The sequence below is a fragment of the Melanotaenia boesemani genome, chromosome 12 (genome assembly GCF_017639745.1).
Source record: "Melanotaenia boesemani isolate fMelBoe1 chromosome 12, fMelBoe1.pri, whole genome shotgun sequence".
Classification (NCBI taxonomy): Eukaryota; Metazoa; Chordata; class Actinopteri; order Atheriniformes; family Melanotaeniidae; genus Melanotaenia; species Melanotaenia boesemani.
Genome location: NC_055693.1, coordinates 15,697,486 through 15,713,661, shown reverse-complemented (window position 1 = coordinate 15,713,661; position 16,176 = coordinate 15,697,486). Strand labels below are relative to the sequence as shown.

Below are 16,176 nucleotides of genomic sequence, written 5' to 3'. Positions count from 1 at the left end.
CATTTCTTCATTGTAGGCTTCAACAATGATATCCCTTTCTAGAAGACTTTCTTGAATGTTTAATTCAGGTTTTCCTCAACAGAAACTTAATTCCATGACATCTAAAGCTGGATCCTTTACATGCATGAATACCTTTTTGGACTGTAGGCTGAGAGCAGCCAAAATTTCACCACATGGTGTCCACTCCACACTGGTGGTAATGCACATGTATAAGATCAATACTCATGACCTTTTGAAGACAGGGGAACTGTGTTAAAAAATCTATTAAACCCATTATGTTAAAGATTAAATTCTTCAAGTAAACCACATCACAGTTGTGGTGTAGGGCAGACAAGCGCTATCTGAATACTTACAGATGAGTGTAGTTGTATTCGTTGTTAAAATAATGTTCAATATTTCTGGTAAAGTTACTTCAAATTTTTAAATCATGAAATACTTAATGCTTTTCAGTTTTTTATGGTATATACTAAATACACCATGCATTATGTTCAAAGACGCATGCTTACACTGCCTCATTAGATCAAGATGGACCTAGCAGCAGACACTCTCCCCATTTGCAAACATAAAAAGAAATAACCCCTGAAAATGATTCAGTTTGCACACGAACAAGCAAATGTTTTAACATGAAACAAACTGAAGATAAAAATGCAAAGAATACAAACTTCAATTGAGACTTTTCATCTGCAAAAACCAGATCTTATAGAATTTAATAGTATCTGCTCAGTAGTACAGTAAGTAGCTTATGATTTCAACAATAAATGAGTTGAGACAAACGAAAAAAAAAAAAAAAGGTGTGTGTGTGGGGGGGTTTCACAACTGAAGGCAAACTAAAAGTGTTTCTTGGGCCAGTTTATTTCTATAAATGATTTTATGTTTAGGATAAAGCTCAGGAATGTTTAGTTTTTCTGTGAAAACTTTGCTCCTATGCCAATATGAGACTCAGTTTAAGTCTGTTCAGAAAGGAGAAGGTGGCAGGAGAAGACCAAGTTTAAAGAGGCACGATGACTCGGCATTTGGCCGTCAGTGAACACCACCTCCAAAACCCCCCGTTCCAACCGTGACCCTCAACCTCTACCCCAGAAATGTCCATACTGAGTCGTCTCCACTGGCTGCTTTGGACAGGCAGATGGAAAGGAACTGCGGGGACTTTGATGTCAGCGGTCCAGCGAGCGTTTCTGGATAGCTTCGGCCACCGCTGTGCGCAGGAGTGCGATGACAGAACGAGGGTCTTCGCTGCCAATCACAGCACTGCCCGACACAATCATGTTAGCACCGGCCTGGAGGAAATAAAAGCACACACACAATGTAAGAAAACTAAAAGTTTTTTTCTTCCTGGTGGTTATTGGTTGAATTTGTAAGTTTGAGTCTTTTACCTCTGCACACTTGTGAATAGTGTCGGGGCCGACACCTCCATCTACTTCAATATCTAATGAAGGGAACTGACTCCGCAGCCAGCTTACCTGGGTTACAAACACAGAATGAAAAAAGAAATCAAAAGTGGATTAACATGAATTTCATCAATTAGTACGAAGGCAAAGAGACACAATGTTGTAAACATGGCCAAACGGAGCACATTTGTGTTTAAAATGGGCAAAAGAACCAGAAAGACAAGGAAAAAATTGAAGCAACACTCCTTTTTTCCCCTTTCTATTTGATAAAGTAGAATACCTTTCATTTCTGTGGTTTAGCAGAAACTTATTTGGAGCTTGTCTCACAATATTGTGAAAGTTAAACTGTGTCACTCATATTAAAAAAAAGGAAAAAAAAGTAATACCTATGCAACTACAGGTGTGTGTGTCCAAAGTTTTCCCTGGCAAACATTGCCTGTGCAACTTGGAGCTTTGTTTGTTTTCCTCACCTTGGGCATCATGTCTTCCATGAACTTCTGTCCTCCAAATCCAGGCTCAACGGTCATGACCAGAGCCATGTCAATCTGGTTAGCCCATGGTGCCAACTCTTCAACTGTAGTACCAGGCTTTATGGCCAAACCCACCTAAAGCAAAATAAACAACAGTTTTTTTTTTCTTTCATTTTTAAAAGACCCGAGTATCAATAATTTGCAACACTGCTGCTTTTACTCTTTTTTATTTATTTCCACTAAAACACATTTTTTTAAATATAAAGGCATCCCATATGTAGCATGTCACATAATCCTGTTTCAAAAAAGAACCCACTGGGTAAGAATCTGAGATAAAGGGGCAGTAGACCTCAGTCTGTAGGATATATGCATGTGAATCCAAACACACACCCTTCTCTTAACAACAAAAGCTGCAAGGCCTCATTGCATGTTGTTCCATGTTCTCTAGCTTTTCTGCAGTGTTAAAGAATACTTCACTGTATGTAATGTATTGTATATGAAATTATTTTTAAGAAATTTGATTTATCAGAACCAATCAGAAAACAGGCTGGTACTTCACCTGAGAGAAAGACCTCCATTTTCCTAAAATTATTAAATCTTATCTAGAGTTCTGATGGGTGATAAACTAATCTGGATGTACCCATGTTTAAAAATGAAATAATCAGATACAATCATGACAGGTCTACATCAAAGCTGATGGAGAAAAGTGTCTACTGGTGGGGAAATGCATATTTCTGACATCTAGCTTATAGCAGGTGCCTACACCAAAATAACGGTTTACCATATGTATCCCCATCAGGCCCATTACATGCACACTAGTTAAAATTTGTTTCTGCCTCTTGGAGTGTGACATTTCCCACCTTCATGCCACTCTCTTTTATCTCCTTAATGAGGTTTCCAGGGTTGGTGGTGGCCTCCAAGTGGAAGGTGTACTGGCTGGCTCCTGCTGCAGCCATGGGCTTCACCCACTGTTCTGGTCGAGACACCATCATGTGCATGTCTGCAAAATCAATACAATATTATAAATACACACACACACACACACACGTACACGCACACACAGACAGACAGACAGCAAAACAGGCATTTTAGGTTAATGATGATTACTGTTAAATGATGTATTGGGATGTATTATTTACTCACCAAAGAAAGGGTCTTGACCTACTGACTTCCTCAGGCACTCCACCATGGGATGGCCAAATGTGATATTGGGGACAAAGTGCCTTTAAAGGGAAGCAAAACCCGCTGTTGATAAACTGTCTCTCATCTTGCACAAACAGCTGCAAAGTTACGTGTTGCATAAACTGTAAAGGAAGACAAGATGTGTCTCAACCACCAGGCATAAGGAAGAGATTTTAAGCTTTGAAAAAGTTATATTTTTTACGCCCAGAAATGTTAGATTCCGCCATTTCAACCACAAAACTCGCGGTACATAAATACCAAACCCCCGGCTCAATTTTGTCAGGCTAACTTAGCTTGTTGATGTTAGCCAACTTCGACTTTCAACCTGAGCTTGTAATTGGCTGGCTATCCGTTAGCATGCTAACTACTTCAGCACGTGATAAACTGACCCATCCATAACGTCGAGGTGCAGGTAATCTGCTCCACACTCCATCATCCGCACACACTCGCTGCCCAGACATGACAAGTCACTGCTCAGGATGGACGGACCGATCTTCGCACTGTAAGCCATACTGTCACTGCTTTTAGGTTAAGGTCTACACATAGTCCAGCAGGCTAAGAGACGTGCAGTTAAAGTAAACCACGACACGTTTGGCAACTTCCACGAATCACCTTCAAAATAAAACCAATTAACAGCTTATATCCGGTTACTGTAATATGTCGCATCTTTTTGAAAAAGCGGCATAAAATACGAAGCTAGGAATTCAAGAGATATTTGTGTAAAACCTGCTTACTTGTATTATTAAGTTGCATGGTGTAGCCTGAAATAAAAATCTGAATAGATTTCTGCTCTTCAGCACAAAGTTTTACAGTTTAAAAAAACATCGACTATATTTTATTCCTCATTAGAGAATATTGTGTGAATATTTCAGCTGATAATACTATGTTGTCGTCAGTAAATGTCCTACAAGAGCTGTTTCCTGCTCTTTAATTTTTTAAGAGTTTTATTTTTAGGGTAAACGTATTACTTCCGGTTATTTTCTATGTGTTGGCGGGTGATTTGATCACTCTTTCGGTCACTTTCTCAGCGAACACTTCCGTCTTCATAAAAATACAATAGTTGCTTATGTTCAACGCTAGATGGCGCAAAACTCTTATGGTAATGATAGCTCCTTTTAACCCCTCAGTGGATTTAAAGTGAATGGAAGAGAGTGAATTCAAATAACTATGGCAAAAAGAACAAAACATAAAATATAATTAAAGGACAATACACACACACACACACACACACAGAGAGAAAGAGAGAGAGAGAGAGAGAGAGAGAGAGAGAGAGAGAGAGAGAGAGCGCCAGTGTTAACTAGTAATTTTATGTTTAAGTATTCTGTATTATCAAAGACCAGCCGAAAATATATATTTAGTGATTTGTATTAGGTTGCTAAATTGATTTCTTAATAATCCTATTACATCCCACTGGATAATGACACGCAGCTTTAATTTAAGAAAATGTGCAAGTTTAATTAAACCTAGTTATATCATTTATGGTACTGCATATTGCTTCCTATAATTTAGTGCCTGTAAAACTTTTCTTTGTTTACTACCTTCTTCATTTTGGATGAATTGCTCTGGAAAAGTTTGAGTGTTTTTCACATGGGTGTGCAAGCTGCAGTTATTTAAGGAGGAGGGACTGAGGTTTTAATAAGCCTCTCCCCCAACTCTCTGCTGTGGCTCAGCCCTCAAAGAGCAACACTCATAGACCTAGATAACCTAAACTGGATTTGACATTTATGAGTTGTGCCCCATGTCTTGCATTACTGTGGTGATGACGGTAACACTAGTTGTGTGGAGTACCTTACTAGAGCCGTGGACATGATATATGTAGTTTTTGAGAAGGATTGAGGCAGTTTAGGTTGGCGCCACAGAAAACTGGGGCCTCAAGGGACTCAGTGAAAAGCAGTAAAAAAAGCCTTGGGGTTTGACAGCCATATTGTGGAGCACTGCCATAACTGCAAGGGGAGTTTTATGGGTCTGTCCATACAAAAGTCCTTCATCTTCACATAGTGTTTCTATCTGTGGAGAGGGGTAGGGGAGGTGTGATTCATTGCACCGCATTAAGTGAATTTGAGGAAAATAAAAACTGAGGCGCACTTAAATTGTCTGGGTCACGCATAGGAACTGTTTTGCCTGGTTAATTATTTTATCTACAGCTGAGACTCAGAAACATTCTTCATCATGACTGAAAACAGCTACAACAGCTTGCACATCATGTCAGCTTACCAGCAGTCCTGTTTACTTGAGGTCCCCAATAAAAACAAATATTTTGCTTTAGTGGAGGAGAAACAGCTCAGGAATGTGACCCACGTTCAGTTTTTAGGATGTTTTCAAGCTCCTCTGTGTTAGTCTTTGTTGACACAGGCTCAATTCAAAAACATTTTTATAAGAAGTTATGTAGTGTTAAAATGCCTCATGTATTTTCACAGTTTCTTTAAGACGAAAATACTCGTAATAAATCATTCTGACAAAGGCACAATGAGAACTGCGAAGCTAAACACAACTTTATATTTGCCCAAATTACAAATAACATTTTCAAATAAAGAAGAGTTATGCAGAAATGTCATAGACAATCTATGTGTTAAATAAATGCACAAATGAAAGCGTTGGTTGTGTAAAATTGATTAACAAGTTTTTATTTATTGATGGCACTTTATTGATATCCTCAGATATCCAACCCCAATTCACAAAAAGTTAGGATAATGTGTAATATATATATATATATATATATATTACACATTATCCTAACTTTTGTACTGCTGTAGTATTTTATGTAAAGTGCTTTGAATTGTCTTGTACATGAAATGTTATACAATAAAACTTCCCTAGCCTTGATGGCAGCAACAAATTAAAAAAAAAAATGGAACAGGTGCAACACAGACACAAAATGAAAACAATTGGAGCATTTGACAACTAATCATATTAGGTGGCAAAAGGTCAGTAACATGACTGTCTCTCTAAAATGTGCATTTCATGGCCAATCTGTAACAAACATTGTCCAAAATTTGTGAAACAATTTCAGAAAAATGTTCCTTACTTCATCAGAAAATTGCGAAGACACTGAAGATTATACACTATATAATCAAAACATTCAGAGAATTAGGGGGAATCTCTGAATGCAGGAGACAAGCCTGGAAGTCCAAACGGGATGCTTGTGATTTTTGGGCCTTTAGGAAGCATTGCATTAAAAACAGACATGATTCTCTACTGGAAATCACTACATGGGCTCAGGAACACTTCCAGAAATCACTGTCGGCATGCAGGTTAAATCTGTATTATGCAGAGAAGAAGCCATATGTGAACACGATCCAGAAATGCAGCTGTCTTCTCAGGGCCAAAGGTAAAATGGTCTGAAGTAAAAGTGGAAATGAATAAAAATTCCAAAATCTTTTTGGAAACCACGGATGCTGTGTCGTGCAGACTAAAGAGTAGAGGGACCATCCACTTTTTTATCAATAGTCAGTTCATACGCCTGCATCTCCAATAGTATGGGGTTGAATTCATGTCAATGGTGTGAGCTGATTACACACTTGTAAAGGCTCCATCAATGCTGAAAAGCACTGGGAGGTTTTAGAGCAACATCTACTCCCTTTCAGACATCTCTTTCAGGGGATGTCTATGCAGATTCTAGCAAGACAATGCTAAATGACATATTGCATCCATCACAACCGCTTGGCTTTGCAAGAGAAGAGTCTGGCCTGCTTGTTGTCCAGACCGTCCCCAATAGAAAACATTTGGCACAACATGAAATGAAAGATCAGACAACAAAAGTCCAAGAATGAGCAGCTAGAATCCTGCAGCAGAGCAGAATGGGACAGCATTCCTCTCCTGAAACTCCAGCAACCGGTCTCCTCCCATCCCAGATGTTTCCTTTCTGTTATTAAAAGAAGACGAGATAATACACAACGGTAAACATCATCCTGTTCCAACTTTTTTTAAGATGTGTTGATGCCATCAAATTCAAAAAGAGCAACTACTGTCAACAAAGTGATAAAATGTGTCACTTTCATCATGTTATTTATGTTCAGTTGGGAATTAAAAAAACAGATCGATGAGGTTTTGCTACTTATTGCATTCTATTTTAATTTACATTATACACAGCCTCCCAACTTTTGGGGAATTGGATTTGCATATGGATGATCAAAAATCCTAAGATATGTGTATGTGCCTTATATTTCTCTTTCTTTGTGGCCTTTGAAAAGAATATGCCGCAAACTTAATGAGCCTGCAGATGAAAGTTTTCTCGTTACACGCGTTCCTGCATCTCAGTCGACAGTGAAGCAAGTCAAAAACGTCTTCACCAGCAACACCTCAGTAATTTGAGAAAGTATCAGCTCTTTTCTTGTTTTTATAGTTTTACAGGTGGCTAATTAAAAGCCAAGTACAGTGGGTATTGTGTATGTTTGAACTTGTTTGAAACTGATGTTAAGCAAAGGTTAATTAAGAGGCGTCTGGAAATGTAACATACTGAAACGTTTCACTCACATTATTGTTTATCTGCAGGGGATCCAAGGTAGAATTCCCGCTACCTTGAATTATAGTTGACTTTCTATGGCCCTTAACCTCAACAATAAAAAGCAGGAATACTGTTTCCTGTGCAGATGCTCATTATTAAGAACTTGGTCCAAACCTTTCATGTATTATCTTGATGGAATCTTCCTGTCTTCGCGCTAGCTGTTGATTCTAAAGGCCTGAGCAAACAAACAGCGATAAGCCAGTTTCATATAATGGTCAGATGGATAGTGTGTCATTGTAGCCTCTCCCTTCCTTGGCTTCAAGTCATTTAGGTCTGGATCCATAAGTGGAAAGGGAAGGGTGCGGTGAGATCTATCTCCTCGAGTTAGTTTTATGCTAATAATAAAATTTGTTTTTCTGCCACGGGGGGTCATTGGGAGGGTCATGATTGTGTGTGTGCAGCAGTATAAATACTTTTAACTGAAATTTTCTTTAGGTTGCTCTTTAATGGGGGATATCCGTAATTAGGAACAATCACAGCAGGGTGTTCTTTACATCCTTTAACTGCTGCTTTAAAGGTTAACAATTGGTGAAGCATTTAAGCAGGTACAGAAAGGAGGTAAAACATGAAGGAAATCATAAGAGATCATGGATTTAAGATGCATTGTGGTGTGCTTAAATTAAAAAATCTTTGGCTTTGTGCATTTCACTTTTCACTGCTCACAGGATGCTGTCTCATGGCTTCAATCTATGTACATGTGAAAGCAGCTGCTGGAAAAAAATCTTTATTGCCTTCTGATTTATAATCATTAACCTCATAAAACCTTAGAGCGGAAGTTGTGTGATTCTGATTAGTTTGGTTTGTTCTTTCAGTTTATGATGGAATATGTTTCAATCTTTTGGAAAATCATGTCAAAAATAATATAAAATATAACAATAGCTTTATAATGTATTAAATGCAATTCTGCTACAAAAAAATCAAAATGACAATACCTGAAGCTAAATTTTTGCATTAGAATGGGCTAATCATCATTTCCTAAATACTGTAGCTTGTTAAAACTTTATGTGTCAGCTGAGGGTGTTTAAGTTTAGGTCTGGTGGAGTTTAGTCTATCAGCAAAAGCCCTTGTTTTGTAAGATTCTTGGGCCATCTTACATGAAATGTAGTCTGTCTCAAGTTTATGATCATGGTTTTGTCAGGGGGACTGTTGAAGTCTTATGAAATAATCGGTTATGAATCATGTGTGAGTTGGATTATCTTGTCATTTTCATTTCTGTCTTTTTTTGTTTTGTTTTGTTTTTTTGTTTTGAGATTGGATAATTTTTTCCTCTGCCAGTGAAATGTGTCTTGTGCCACCAGCTGGAACCCAAACCCAAAACATCATTGATACTCTATAGTTCTTTACACTGAAACAGATGTTGTTTTTATTGACTTTTGGCCCCTTTTTTCTCCAAACATACAGAGGCGGTCCTGGCTAGTTTTGCGCCCTGGGCGAACCACCCATCGGCGCCCCCCACACCCGACCAACCACAACTAACCAACCCCATCAACACCCCGACCAACCCCCCACCGACCGACCAAAAATTATTATTATTATTATTATTTATTTATTATTAAATACAGAAGTTAACAAGAATAGATAAAACAATAAGACAGATAAATGTAAACACCAATGTAAATTGCTCAAATCCTTCATCACACAAATACAAATTAATAAAATAAAATAAAGAAAAAATAGTAATAATATTTAACATAATCTGATTTCAGTGCTCAGACTGTAGCAGATTTTTAACCTGGGTCTTTCACCCTGTTTACACCTGGCACACACACACACACCTGATAAATCCTACAAAGATGTGGCTGCAGAGGTAGATGGCTCCTCCTCATCTGACTCCAGGAGCATCTTAAAAGCAAGTGTAGCTGCAGAGGGAGGTGGCTCTTCATTTTGGTCAGTGGGAGCTGCTCCAAAATATTTCAGAAGTGCCCCTGAATTTACATTTAAGATACAATATGTACATTAGATCACACTTAACATGCATCAGTTACCCAATTAAAATAAACCATAATAATGCACACATTATTATCATTTGTTAACATCCTATTAACTAAGCATAACACACTACAAATTATATATATATAAAAAGAAAACTATATCACAAAATGTCATGAATGTTATATAAGTCATGTAAGTTAGCGTTGACCCATGTATAGCATTAAAAATTCCAGTCAGGACGTACTATTGTTTACCAACTTCCCAGACTAATAGTACCGTGTGAACTTAACATCATCACCTTTTCCGTCTGTCAAACACCCAGAGTCAAGACTGACGTCACGTGATGTGAACAAATTCACGTTGATGCAGGCAGATTTGTGTTTTTTTTTTTTTTTTTTTTTTTTACATTTTCACATAACCCAATAAATTTAATAATACATATGTATTAATTTTATGAATGAAATACAATTTATTTGGAAGCAGCAGTTTGGGTTGTGTGTGGCCTGGGATCAGGCCCCTCCTTGCTTTTCCTCTGAGAGTGAGACTCAACCTGCTCTCAACCTCTGCAGTTGATCCCCCGCCCGTCTCCCCCCTGGCTTTTCTTCTGACACACACAACCTGTATACATGACTCTCAACAGCAAGTTGACACGATAGTAGGGGTGCCCCAGCGCCCATTAAGTTGACGTGGAAATGAGTCTAGAAAACTGGCGGGGTTTTTTTTGTTGTTGTTGTTTGTTTTTTTTGTTTGTTTGTTTGTTTTTGAGGACGCTCGTGCGCCCCCAAATAGATTGCGCCCTGAGCGGTCGCCCATAGCAAAAACCGTTCCTGCAAACATATCTTTGTTTATTGTGGCCCATAAATTCACTTTTTACTCCATCATTGAACATGATTGTTAATAAATGTCTGGCACTGAGTTTTGTGGTAAAGAATAGGGAATAATAAGGATGAGGGTCATATTTGTACAAGTGTGTGTGTGTGTGTGTGATAGAACGCCATTACTCTAGAGAGACAGCTGAAACTTTCTGTAGGTCTTTTCGCAAACCAGGACTGATTTGCCTTTTAGCAATGTTACAAGACTTTCTCTCCAACATGTTCTTGACCTGCCAGGCCTTAACTTGACATGTTCACAGCCATTTCTCAGTAATTTTATAAAGTGTGGAAGCAGTACCATGAGGTGCTTTTGTATATTCTCGTAGCATTTTCCAGCTTTGTGGGTCTAGTTAAATTTGAATTTTCAGAGTGTTAGCCAATGGCAAATTGTGGGACAAAGCCCATGCAATCATAGCATTTAGAAAACTTTGACATTTACATCAAGAGGCCTTTCCTAATTATGAATAAGAAGAACCTAGATCTATTTAATGTTTATGACATTTCTAAAAGTCATATGAAAGAGCAACTCACTTGAAATACACAAACATTTGTGTGAAATACCCTTTCCATTTCTAAGCCCAGTCTCCAGTAGAATATGAGCAAGCTTACATTTCTAAAAACCTGAAATATATGCATTATGCACCTACTGCAGGGCTGCGTGGTGGTGTGGTTGTTAGTACCATCGTCTCCCAGCAAGAGAGTTCCTGATTTGAATCTTGGCTGGGGGGATGGGTTCAAGCTAGCCATTTCTCTTACTGTATGTGCAGGTACTCCAGAGCATCTGTCACCCCAGTATACCTCCCAGCTAAACCCTGTTTGCAGAGTTTTACTGGGAGGCAGTAAAACAAACCCCCCTTTTTTTTGGCAGTTCATCTTCTAGCTTTTATTACTAAAGTACCTTATGAGGAGGGGTTCCCAAATATTTGCATATTACTGTTATTATGTTTCACATCCAAACCTGTGGATCTAATCAGCATAATTAGCTTCCTGTCAGTTATTTAAACAGCATTAATCATCTTTTCTGTCATGCTGTGTATTGACACGACCTCATCTAATAAACCCTGACCACAACACATGAGCATTAGTGGACAGAGTGTAACAGTAACTGCCTGAGAAAACCCACTCCAGGGAGAAATAGATTGACACTCATAATTTAGTGGTAAATTAGGGACAAGGAGTCACTTCAAAGGGCCAAAATGTGAGCACACTGTGAGAACTAGTAAATTATAGTATGATTTATCGGGAATTAAAAAAAAAAAAAGAGTGTTATTTGCCTACTGAGTGCTTTCATTCGGCAAAGATTACCTCCCAACGTCATTAAAGGACTGAATCCCCAGATTTACTTTTCATTTTTTAGAAAAAAAAGTTTAATATTTGCTCCCAGCGGGCAGAGGTTTGGTTTATTAAAGCTATATATTTAAGCTGATAAAATATCTTTCTGAGATCACATAAAGAGATTTTCAATCCCTGTTTAAAGGTTTTTATTTTATGTGTATTTGATGTGTTGCAGTGTAAGCTTTAAATCAACTAACAGTGAATCTCAGTCTTTCAAAGTTAAACCTAATCTGCCAGCAGGTTTGAGTGCAAGGAAGCTTCATTCTTGTTCCTTAGAGAGGAACCTTTTCTGTATCCATATGCAGGCTGGACAGTAAATCAGGATGACTTTCTTCTCTGTTGGGAAGAATATTAAATGTTTGTAGTGATAAGAATACAGCAGGAGCATGAGCTGCTGAGCATTTCTCAGCTGTAGAAATGCAGCAGTCATGTGAGAATACTGTTTGACACTTAGTGCACATCTCCATTGGAGAAGATAAATTTGTTGTAGAAAAAAAAGTGAAAAACCATCACAATCACATGATCCAAGTGAGAGTTTGGATCCTGACCCCATCTGGTGTTTCCAACAGCTGTTGGACCCACTGTGGAGAGCGCTACAGTATCTGGCAGTTTCAGCAAATTCTCTGAAATCCTCTTCCCCCAACAAGGATCCATTTAGGGATTTTAACTATGGCAAGATGAAAGGTAAGTTAGTGGGATGGACTTGTATGTTGAAACAAATGCAGTTGTTCACATTCTGAATGAGCTCAAACAAAAGTTTCTTTCTGACATTGAATCCAAACAGTGCTGTAACGTAATTCGAACTGGATTAGTCTTTATGGATAAAAGCTGTGTGTTGACCGCTATATGTCAAACTGACTCAAACAATCATCTGATAATTTTACCTCTGGACTAGTGACAGACGTTTTTAATGTGCTTTTACTTGAATAAAATATCAAATATCAAAAGTACTATTAATGAATTTACAAGAGAAAAAAAGAATTTGTGAATAATGATGTTGTCCAGCCCATGTGTTTATAAAACTGATTTGCCCTCTAAAATATTCCCATGTTCGCTGAAATTTTGATTTATTTTTGTTTCAATTGTATGTTCTGGATCTTAAGGCCATCCTGCAAGCCATCATTTGAGATAAACAATGCAAAAAGAAAGAATTTGTGATATTTATTAACTGATTAAGATTAGTAACATTAAACATCATTGCACGAAGCAGCTATAAACAATAGCTCTCTGTCACTTGTAACGGAAAAAATAACACAACCGTTCCCTCCAGAAGTATTTTAAAGAAATTGTATAAAGGAGCATGAACTGGCAGTACTTCAAAATATGTTTCTAATCTACCATCACTGGCCATATGGACTCCAACTGAAATGACTGTCATTAATATCTTATATAAGCAAACCACAGCATTATAAAAAACACAGCATCCTATCCATCTGCTGTACTGGCACTGTAACAAGAAGGGAAACGAAGGAAAGTCCCAAAACTTAGCCATTTAAGTCAACAATGCTATACTGTAATCCTTCTTACTTTGGCATATTACTTCATTCATTGACAAATGAGGCAAACATAGAAACTTAATATCCAAGTATTGCTGATGTATCAAATGCTGACGCAATTCAGTCCTCAACATTAAATATCTAGGTTTTAATATAAAAGGGTAGTGGCTTTCTCTCCAGATCCTCCCTTAGTTTAATAAAACCTTTATTTAGTCTTGTAATCTCATTGCGATCAAGAAGTCTTTAATAAGAGAGACCAAGGTTTAACAACCACACAGGGTGGATTTGAGCAAAGAACATGCACATGCCTCCTCAAATCCCCCAGGTCTTTATATTTCATGGTGTAACTGAGGCATGAGACACGACACGACAGACCAAGACATGCTGATTATAAAGTAAAAAATGATACCTGAATCATGCCATACCATACAACTAAGCACGCAGAGGGGGAAAGTCCAAAGTTATTCTATGGAGTGTATGAAAATAACACCTCAGCTGCACTAAAATATACATTCACTGGAAAAGTATCACAGCTTGGGTTTCTGTTAAACTCTGTTCTCCATAATCTTCAGTCCTGGCAATGAGATATGTGTATGGTATTATCAGGGGAAATCACCTGTTTCATTTGTTAAAGAGGGGCCGTGTTAATAACTTTAAGGACTTACACACACATCATGACAACATGCTGTCCCACTGTCCAATTAACCTCACACAGAGAATGTAGGGAAGTGAGTGTAGGAGTGTGCTGGGTTACAGCCTCTCAGGGACACACAAACCTTTGAGAGCACTTTACCAGCGTTCGTACAGTCCAAGTGTTTTCATTCAGCCTGTAGATATCCTCCCAGGTATTTTCATTTCTTTTATTCAGATTTCTCTGCTGCTGGTTGGAAGCATAAAAGGCTAATATTGACTTTACTGACGTGCTTTTGTTTGACATGAGAACGCTTAAGGCTTTGACTGGTGCTGACCTCTTTGAGTGGCTTACCAGAGGGGCCTGGAAGATAGCCAGCATGTATAGCAGCTAATAATGGACTTTGTTATACTGCTCTCCTCTTCAGATAAGAAAATATGGATTTAAAATAATCAAAGACAGTACTGCTGTTGTATTCTATATATTATTTAAAAGAGATTTTAACCTGAAACCAGTTTGGTTTCCTGTAATTTAACCAGAGCTAAAACACTTGAGAATGGCTTCATAGACAAAAGTGCTTCTGTATTTTCTTTCCAGGAAATGCCCCTTGACATTTAGAGAACATGCAAACAAAGCTGAAAAATACTGATTATATTTGAAGAACATGGTTAGGCTCTTGCCAACAGATTACATGAGGTGCTCCATCAATAGGAATCGAGGCAATCAAGGGTGCTTCATAAATCCACACGAGCCCCAACAAATATTTTTTGTCATGCAGAAACTATCTAAGAGACAAACAGAAACATTGGCAGTTTTGGAGGAGATCCACCCAACACTGAAATTCAGTAATGTAACACATCAGTGTTGTTATGCAGGCAGTGAAAAGGGTGTTCCTTCAACTGGGTTACATAAGGTCTTATAATAGAAAATGAAAGCTTGTCATTAAGTTTGTTAGGGAGGATTTCCCTTGAGTAAAATAACCAATCCTGTGGGTCACTGATTAATTAAGGATGCTCTTTAATTTGTCCCACAACAGTATGTGTCATGACAGCAGGTTTCCAGACAAGAATTTTTAATTATCTCTGCAAATGACCTAAATAGTAGAAGACAAACAAAAACAATATTTGCTATTATTCTTTGTATCGGACAGTCAGATAGTTTTGCCTCCTAAGTGCTGGAAAGCGTGAAAACACTTAATAGAAAAAGTTATCTGGTAAATTTAGCGCTCAGTCTCATATTTGCCAAAGTGAACTAATTTAACAAATTGATTCCATTGATAAATTAATTGAATAGTAAGAACTAAACTAAAAAGAAAAACAATCTAACACTGTACACAGACGAGACAGAAACATCTGCTTTTTTGACAGGATATTATCATTATTATACAAATGACATCACTACCGGGCGGCAGAAAATTGTAGTAAGTCTGGTTATTCTATGTTGATTTTTACATCTAGCTACCTTTCTTATTTTATTTCTTCTTTCTTTTAGAACAATCCATTATCAAGTTAATTTCACAAATATACTAACGTTGATTTGGAAGCTGTGCTCTTCCAATGGTTTCTCCCCATGCATTGGATTCTTTTCAAGATATGTCATGATGAGTATCCATGCCAATAAAAGTGTTGTTTACCAACAGGATCAACTGATTAATCTCTACAAAACCAAAATAGTGAGAAAAATGACACACCAAATTTCCCTGAAGAGGAAGTAAGCAGATAGAGGGAGATACAGGAGCAAGGCAGATTTGTGGTTGCTAGCTAACAAAACAAACAAGTATTCGGTGTTGCTAATTTACAAAGACATGACTGTAGGAAGACATCCTGAACTCCAGTGTGCCTGTAGACTATTTTAAGATTGTAAGAGAAAATTGATTCAACAAAATGAGCGTAAAGTTAAAAGGTGGAGATATTGCATTGCTTTTTAACAATAAATGGTGTCATTCTGACCTTGGTAATGGAAAGGAGAGGGTTTGCGCCCTGGACTCGACCTCGTTGCTAGGCTGCAGATTAATGCCTTACACAACACAGTGGGGAAACAACAGTGTCTTCACGTAGGCTGGAAAACAGAAAGGAACAGGAGGGCATTCTGCAGCAGCCATCACTCTCCAGAACAAGACTTGACTGTGAATTGATTATTAATCAGTTATTTACAATTATTTATTAATTGATTATAATTATATTTATCAACATAACCATTTCTCTCAGAGAATGAATAAAGTACTTCATTAAACTGTTAAAGGAAGTAGTGAAGTCCAAATGCATTTATGGGCAGATTTTTCTTTGCTCATATATTTGTGCAGAAATTGTATATGCATGTTTTAAGTTTAAAGAAGTACACTTAAGCACAGCACAACTGTTAAGAGA

The 16,176-nt window shown here is 37.8% G+C and overlaps 1 protein-coding gene across 1 annotated transcript; it reads right to left on the bottom strand.

Annotated features, from left to right (window-relative positions):
* Positions 1-667: 667 nt before the first annotated feature.
* rpe (ribulose-5-phosphate-3-epimerase) lies at positions 668-3,633 on the bottom strand. Its single transcript, XM_042001785.1, has 6 exons — positions 3,430-3,633; positions 3,002-3,081; positions 2,719-2,858; positions 1,859-1,993; positions 1,374-1,460; positions 668-1,277 (listed from the first exon to the last, which is right to left on the bottom strand). The coding sequence occupies exons 1-6, from the start codon at positions 3,549-3,551 to the stop codon at positions 1,155-1,157; spliced, it is 687 nt and encodes a 228-aa protein (XP_041857719.1). The 5' UTR covers positions 3,552-3,633; the 3' UTR covers positions 668-1,154.
* Positions 3,634-16,176: the final 12,543 nt, after the last annotated feature.